Source organism: Athene noctua, chromosome 7, assembly GCF_965140245.1.
Source record: "Athene noctua chromosome 7, bAthNoc1.hap1.1, whole genome shotgun sequence".
In the NCBI taxonomy this organism is placed as follows: Eukaryota; Metazoa; Chordata; class Aves; order Strigiformes; family Strigidae; genus Athene; species Athene noctua.
The window spans coordinates 11,039,854-11,047,840 of NC_134043.1; the positions used below are offsets into that span (position 1 = coordinate 11,039,854).

A 7,987-nucleotide genomic window follows, 5' to 3' on the forward strand; every position below is an offset into this window, starting at 1 on the left:
GGAGAGTAGGGAGGCGGGCGGGCGCCCGCGGGGCGGCGCTGGCCGCACGCCGCCATTTTGAGGCGCGGGGAGCCGAGGGGGAGGAGAGTCCCGCCGAGGTAGGAGCGGGGCCGGGAGCGGCGGGGCTGTGGGGCCGGGGTCGTTCGATCGCCCGCCAGCCCGCGGAGGCCCGATCTCCCCTCAGGCGCCTGGGGGCTGCCCTCCCCTCCCTTCCCTTCCCGTCCCGGGGACGTCCCGCCTGGCGGGATGGCTGGGCCCGCCCAGGCTGAGGGAGCGTCTCCCCGGGCTCCTTGGAGACCGCTTGGCCGCAGGAGGAGGAGGAAGCAGATCGCGTCTCCGGCGTGTGCTTCCGCCTGGTGCCGCGGGCCCGGCCCGGAGGAGGGGTGGGACGTGCCGGGAAGCCTCCGTGGACGCTGCCGGGCCAGGCGGCCGGGGGTCGGCGGGGCTCTGCTGTGTGAGGCTCGGGCGAGCGCGGCTCGGAGAGGAGTCGCTGGTTCCTACGGGGTGTGGAGGATCACGGCGATCAGCAATAAACTGAGGAAGATTTAGAAAGGTCGCTGTCAGGAGTTAATTTTTTTTTTTTTTTAAAAAAAAAAAAAAAAAAAAAAAAAAGCTCTTCGCTGGCAATAAACGTGGGTGCTGGGGAGAAATTTGCCGTCTCTGGAGTCCATATACTTCCTAGAGCACCTTTCCCCGCTGTCTGCGGCCAGGCATGGATTAGGTGGATGCAGAGCGGTAAGCCTATCCTAGTTTTCAGAAAAAGCCCTTATGTGTAAAGAAGTAAATCTCATTTTGGACTGCTGACTTGATTAACAGGAAAATACAGTGAAACAAATCCGTTTCCTTGGATTGGAGCCAGTGAGTGAAATGCCTGAGGGCTGCCTGCGGCTGGCGTCTCCTAGTCAAGTAGTAGTGTACGGCTTCCCCTTCGGACTCTGGTAGCATCGATTGTCCGTCAGAAAAAAGATAAAGCTGGCCTAGAGTTTGGGTTCAGGTTTGATGAAAAGGAAATTGTGTGTTCTGGAATGTTTCCTAACCCTTGCAGCATTGATCCTAAATTACCTGCTCTAGTTCAGATTTGAGTGCAGCAGGGTTGCGTACCGCCAGGGGTGGTGAGCTCTCTGTGGGTAGCCTATAGCATGCTCCAGGTGCCACTTCTTCGGGCATTTCTTTTGTGCCCGAGGCCACTTCTCATCTGGATTAGCTGGCAGGGACAAGCGTGGGTCTGTCCTGAGCGCCTGGCGCTCCACCGTGGGCCAGGGGATGCGAGCCTTCACAGAAATCAACGCGGAACTTCAGGAACAACCAGAACAATCTCGGCATTTATTAGGTGGTGCAGACTGCTCACCACTGTGAGAATCAAATCCTTAGATCCTTAAAATGGTTTCACTGGTTTTAAAACCTATTTTTCAGTTTATGAACAGAAATGTAATTACTGACAAAACTGTGGACAGTAATACAGCAGTGTACTTGAGCATGTTTTAACATAGAAGCTTAAGACAGTGGAGTTTAATTTTTAAATTCACACTCCTCTGTCATGCTGAAGAGAAACCCTAGAACTTAAAACTTGAAATTAATTTTTCACTGAAAAGTACAATTTATTCAAAATTCATTTATTTGCACTTACATAAATTAGGCTAATTGATACGCACAGACAATGCAGATAGCTCTTGACAAATTAATACGTTTAGTGAAAATAATAAATTAAAAATAAGCCAGCAGCGTTGTTAAACACAGTCATAGTCTAAAAAACTTTGTAAGAAAGAAACAAGTGATTTATTTGTGGTTCACATGGACTTCATGACTGAATTGCCAGGTCAAATTGCTAATATGATTGTTCAAAACCGCTACAGTGGTTTAGAAAAATTAGTAGGTTGAAATTGTTGACTGTGCTATTTCACTTTCCTTGAGGTGACAGCGGTCCCTAGTTTATTATTGTCTCTGGATTTGGTTCCTGCTTTGGTCAAATTGTCCGTTTCTGAGCCTTTGCTCACAAGTTAGGCAAACCATTTTTCCATCAAATAACTGACAAAGTCATGATGTGCTAATAAAGTTAGGATAAATTGCCTTTTTTAATTTTTTAAGAGTACTGAAATTTGCCTTTCTGTCCAAGAGGAAGAATTATGTATCACCATACATCCAGCGGTGCATGATAGTTCATGACACATTTAGAAATGTCCTTTTTCTTAAATGGAGGAAACAAGGGAAATTTAGTCCTCAAGAGTTTTATGCTGCTACTCTGCTTTTCTCTTTTTCTTGCTGCTAATTGGATTAAAAGCCATTTTGGTTACTATGGCATCCCGTGAGTCGATTACTGTCTGTGAAGATGAAGTAAGGTATGAGCAGATTTGGAAAGATATCCGCAGTTCCAATGGTCACTTATGACTGTATCTAAACTTTAAAAATGAGTTAAATGAAAGGATATCTTGCCAGATCTTCTGCCCTATTGTGTTTGTGCGTGCAGAGTTTCATTTCTGAATGACGTAGATGATGTTTATGAGAGAGATTACAGACAAATCTGTTAAAGCAGATAATAGCTAAACTCCTCATCCTGACTATTTTTGAAGTTTAAAAGGCTAAAACACTATCTTGGAGACCAATCAAAATACAGCCAAGAAATCACAGAACTGTCCAGGAGCATCTGAATTCTGTATAAATTTGTAACCGTACTGTCACCTGAAATGGAAATTCTAGAGGTTAGATGTATATATATATCTATATATCTTTGTATGGTGTTTGTCAAAGTGAGTCTGTTTAACTGTCTATTTATATTTGGTGATATTTGAATGTTTGAAAACCATGAAAATAGAAGCAGTTCTGTAACCTTGTTCTTGGAAGTCTCATTTTTCATTTGTAAAAAGTGGTTTGCCCTGAAGCAGTAAAGCTTTGAACTATAGACATCAGTAATTGAACTCTTTTAACAACAGTTAACTTTGTTGGTGTTTCCATAGGTCTCGGTACAGCTACTTGGAGAAGATGACAGATTTGGTGGCTGTATGGGAAGTAGCTTTAAGTGATGGTGTTCATAAGATTGAATTTGAACATGGGACCACTTCAGGAAAACGTGTTGTCTATGTTGATGGAAAGGTGATATTGCTATGTGCTCAAAATTCACTATGATACTGATTATATAAGTGCACTGCCATGCAACAAGCATCAGAACAAACAAAAGACTAATAAATGCAAGTGAGGTATATTCAGTTGACTAACTTTACCTAATCTAATAAACTGCATTGTTCTTTTTTTTTCAGTTACAATTAAGGTGTGAGCATTCATAAAGTGCTTTGCTGTCCTTGGACAGAGGCACTCTAGACATACCGAATATTGTGTATGCGTTCATTCTGAAATAATAGTTAAGTATTAATAACTGAGCTGTTTCCAGAGTTCTAGTGCAATTTTTTAAATACTAAAATAGGCATTCGAGTTAATAATTAATACCCTTTTTTTGTTTTGTTTTATTCTATAGGAAGAAATAAGAAAAGAATGGATGTTTAAATTAGTGGGTAAAGAAACATTCCCTGTTGGAGTGTCCAAAACAAAAGCTACTATTAACATTGATGCTGTCAGTGGCTTTGCATATGAATATACTTTGGAGATCAATGGAAAGAGTCTCAAGAAGTATATGGAGAACAGATCAAAAACAACCAATACTTGGGTACTGAGCTTGGGTGGTACGGACTATAGAGTTGTTCTAGGTAAGTAAACATTGAGTGACTGTATGTTGCTGCCTTTGAATAAGATTGCATGCATTTAATAATTGGTAATTAAGAGAGTGCATGGCTAGCACTGATGCAGAGTAAAATCCTGGGTGGTCTGGAGTTTGGAATTAGATGCCAAAAGACAGCCTGAAAAATAATAGTCTTGTTACACCCATGTCAGCCTGCTGTCAGTGTTCTGTTCTACAGCAGCATGGTCTAGATTTTAAAAAAGAAAAAAAGTTTTAAAAGGTTGGAAAGACTTATGGCTTCTGTATCCCTAGAGCTGCCCTAGCAAGATAGTTGTCCAGGTGAAGCATGTTATAGCAGTGTTATCTGCGTTGTGATCAAACCTGCTATGTGTGTGTAAGTTTGTTATCCAGGTAACCAGGCTTTCTTTCCAAAAATCACAAGCCAGAGCCAAGGGGTCTTTAACTGAAGAAGCACAACAATGTTAGATTCTACCTTTTTGATATATTAATCAGCATCCTTTTTTTTGCATCACTTCTTAACTACAAATTGAATGTAAAAACTTCAGATGAAGGCAATACATTTCTTCTCTTCTGCCCCTCTTTCCTAAATACATTACAATCAGATGGGAGTGTTGCCTAAAAGCTGTCAGAGGACCTCTAAGACTTGTTTTGGAGGAAAAAAATTGTTAGCAAGATGTTTTCGCTTACAGGAGGAAGGGATACCCTGAGGAATTTGTCTATGACATCTAGTGGGAAAACTTCCACTTAGGTATTGCTGTATGGTTAGACCTGGAAACAAGAGATCTTGGGTTATGATTTCTTCTTAAGCCTCAGGACAGAATGAACTGCCCTAAGATGAAGGGAGGTGGGGAAGAAAGACAGTTTTAATGCCAGAAACAGATTGGTTTCCTCACAGACTTATTTCCTCATGCTTACTTAAAAGGCAAGCAGTGTTTGGCTCTCTACTGATGTCCTGTGAATGACAGTGTCGGTAATGTGAATTGTAGAGCAAAGTAATTTAAGGAAGATGTGCTGAGAGAAGGAAGAGAATATTTTGTTTCAAATGAAAAAAATCTAAGATTGATATTTTAAGGCGTACTTGGGTTTTCAAGGAAACTAAGAATACAAACAGTTTGATGGATGTTAAATAAGGCTGCTTTTGAATTAAACTGACCTGGGAAAAATGTTAGAGCTTCACTGAATACAGTGCCCAAATAATTAGCAGAAATTACTTCATTTTTCTGTCCTCAAGTTTTTCAGTTTAAAAATGTCAGAATCTCTCTGACAATATTCAGAACAACCCAGTGTCAATAGCCAGGGGTAGGCAGAGGTAAAATTGTATGTTCATAGCAAAAGCTGTTTGCCCATTGATGACAGAGCCTCCCATCTCTCTAATACAAGAATAAACCCTGTAGCTCAGGTACTATGGCTAATTAGGAACTTCTTCGGGAAACAGAAAGTAAAATTCAACAGTAAATTTTAAAAATTCCTAGATCTTCTTGTCTGTAGTGGGACAAAAATATCTTGTTCTACTTTTTGTTTTCTTTCTCCTTTATAGAAAAGGACACTATGGATGTGTGGTGCAATGGTCAAAAAATGGAAACAGCGGTACGTGATCATTTGCGAAGGCTTTTCACAGGCTGTGGCTAGATAACCAAAGCTTAGCGAGAGAAGCCGCAGGGGGGCACGTTACCTCACTTTGCTCAGAGTATGAGTGTCAGAGCGCCTAGACAGCCAGTGTGTATGTCTGTTCTCAATGTCCTGCACTGTATTTTATAACTGACAGTATTTCGGTTGGGATGCCAAATGTCTGTCTAGTTAAGGACAAACAATGTTTTTGTTTACACTTTTTAGACAAGCAAAATAGGCCTTCTGGGTCCCTTGTCTGGGGTTTTTAGGGAGAATACTTTCAGGGGAGTGGGAGGGACTTGAGTTTGATGAAGAGTGCAGCCACCTCATCGAAACGTGCTCATGTTAGTGGTGACTAAAAGTTGAACACATGTCGTCTGTTATGCCTCATGATTCTTTTCCCATCTAGAGATGGTCCCTAACACTTGGGGCTTAAGAGTCTCATTGGAACAAATCAAATATTTTGTCTTTGTCACATCTGCATTAATTTTTAGAGCAGGTTGACAGCTAGAACGCTTAATCTATTTGGTGTCTTTTTATATTATGATGGCTTTCAATATGCATACTGTGTAGGCTTCCCCATCCTTGAAGGATGTGCTTTCTCCTCAGAGAGTTGTCACTGTGATTACTACTGCCACAAGTAAACCCCTGGATAAGTACAAGTTATAAAATCAACAGTTTTGCTACACTTGAGAATAGAATGAAAAGATTCACCACATGTTTCTTTGGTAATTAGTGGAAGAAACATCCTCCCTCAGTGAATCTGAACTTCTGCTCCTCATGGTTCTTAGCCTTTTCTATAATATAATAAACGCACTAGGAGATATTCTTACAAGCTACAAGTACAGGTTTAGTTGTCACACTGCTTGCATTAGAGCTGCACACAGGTTTTTCTACTCTCCTGAAGATGATGACAAAAACAGTCATGTATGGCAAAATCTGTAACAGGAAATTACGTAACTGCAGCAGGGGCTGTGTATCCAAAATACACAGCTGTTAATTCAGGGATCTCTTTGTCCTGCTGTAGAAGGCACCACTAAGTACTTCGCGTTTTACTGCCACTTCATTATAGGTTTGTGTGGTACTTCCTGGCTGTACTGCGCAGCTCGGAAGGAAGCTGTCTCTTCTATTTTTGTTTTACTGACACAGCTCAACGATATTGATTCACAAACTCCAATTTCACCATTTCTGATTATGTGAAATGTTGTCATCTCATACCCACAAATCTTTAACTGGATGCCTTGACAAAGCGCTGTCTGAGATGCTGCAAGTTTGTGCAGCGTTTGGACTGTGCTTGTTGCAGGTACCTATGGCTGCTCCAATTGTGGGAACTACGAGTGATCTCAACCTCGGAAACAGTCTGATGTGCTCAAGCCTTTCTTTTACTAAACCAGCACATATTCTTGTCTCCCTTCTTTCTCCCAGGGTGAATTTGTAGAAGATGGGACTGAAACTCACTTCAGTGTTGATGATCACAGCTGTTGCATTAAGGCTGTCAGCAGTGGAAAACGGAAGGAAGGAATTATTCATACCCTTATTGTTGATGACAGAGAAATCCCAGAGGCTGTGGAGTAGCTGCTAGTTAACTGATTATTGTAGGACAAAGATCAGGAATTTTCAATTACTGTGGTAATTATTTTAATATGGACTACTTGGTACATTTAGTTTGTGCTGGGTTTATTTTCTAGTTTCTTCGTATGAAATTATTCTTTTTGAGGACCAGATGAAAATAACTACACACAACCTCTTACATTACCTTTTTTTAAAAATATATATATATTCTATCACTAAGTGCAGAGAACACTGGTGAACTTAAGCAGAAATTATATACTAGAAAAAATCTCGCTAAAATAAAATGGAAGATAAATATTCAGTAAGACTGAATCCTTATAAACTGCGGGTGTATGTGGAGGGAGGAGGAAGCACGTTCTGGGCATTTGAGTAAGCTGTTAAAGTTTTCTCAATAATTATTTTTTCTATTAAACTGACTACCCAAGTTTTTCAGATGCAGTTAAGAGGAGTTACAAAGTTAATGAAAAGGTTATTAATTAAATACATTGTTACTAGTACTTGTGTAACAGTATTAAAATATATGCGCTATGAAAACTGTTCTTTATTCCAAGTAGGAGAAAAGGTATTATATTGTGCCCAAAAAAAAATCCATACAGTTTTCTGAAAACTGATATGTGTTAGAAATTGTTGCAATAGTTCACAAACTGTACAGAGTTTTTTCAAAAAAGAAAACAGGAAAAAAAAATTCCTGCCATGAAAATGAAACCTCTTGAAGCAAGCTGAAATAAGAGCTTATTTTTGTTCAATGCTGTCTAACAAATCTTAAATCTACAGCTGTGTGTTTTCCTGGAGTAATGTGTGAATCAAGAAACACGAGAAAAAATGGGACAGAAATAAAGGAACAGAAATAATTCGTTGCTTAAATGGAGAAGTTAAAATAGGAGTAGACTATTTCTGTTTTCAAACTTCCAACACACTAACTAAAAGCAACCTTGGGATTTCTGTGAGAACAGCAGTCACACGTGTTAGATGGTTCTTACAAGTTCATAGGGGTTTTGCCCATTTAATATTATACTAGAGCATACCAGCTACCCTTTTGCAACAATGTAGATGTAGCTACATAATTTTTAAAAACCCAAACAAAATATTAATATAATAATTTAAAAGCTTGTTTTGCAA

General features: G+C 40.2%; 1 protein-coding gene across 4 annotated transcripts; it reads left to right on the forward strand.

Annotated features, from left to right (window-relative positions):
• The first annotated feature begins 47 nt into the window (after positions 1-47).
• On the forward strand, positions 48-7,964 carry FAIM (Fas apoptotic inhibitory molecule). Of its 4 annotated transcripts, XM_074911004.1 has the most exons (7): positions 55-98; positions 614-735; positions 2,279-2,336; positions 2,952-3,087; positions 3,467-3,695; positions 5,226-5,275; positions 6,722-7,964. In XM_074911004.1, exons 2-7 carry the CDS (start codon positions 726-728, stop codon positions 6,869-6,871), a joined length of 633 nt encoding a protein of 210 aa, XP_074767105.1. In that variant the 5' UTR covers positions 55-98; positions 614-725; the 3' UTR covers positions 6,872-7,964. The 4 variants fall into 4 exon arrangements, with proteins under 4 accessions (XP_074767107.1, XP_074767108.1, XP_074767105.1 ...); XM_074911007.1 differs by lacking the exon at positions 2,279-2,336 and having other exon boundaries at positions 49-98; positions 6,722-7,963; XM_074911005.1 differs by lacking the exon at positions 614-735 and having other exon boundaries at positions 62-98.
• The last annotated feature ends 23 nt before the right edge of the window (positions 7,965-7,987 follow it).

What these genes read in the sequence shown, in the direction of transcription:
- FAIM (XM_074911004.1), top strand. An exon ending in GTCTGTGAAGATGAAGTAAG is followed by an intron (nt 2,337 to 2,951) that starts GTATGAGCAGAT and finishes GTGTTTCCATAG; the next exon opens with GTCTCGGTACAGCTACTTGG. An exon ending in TTGTCTATGTTGATGGAAAG is followed by an intron (nt 3,088 to 3,466) that starts GTGATATTGCTA and finishes TTTATTCTATAG; the next exon opens with GAAGAAATAAGAAAAGAATG.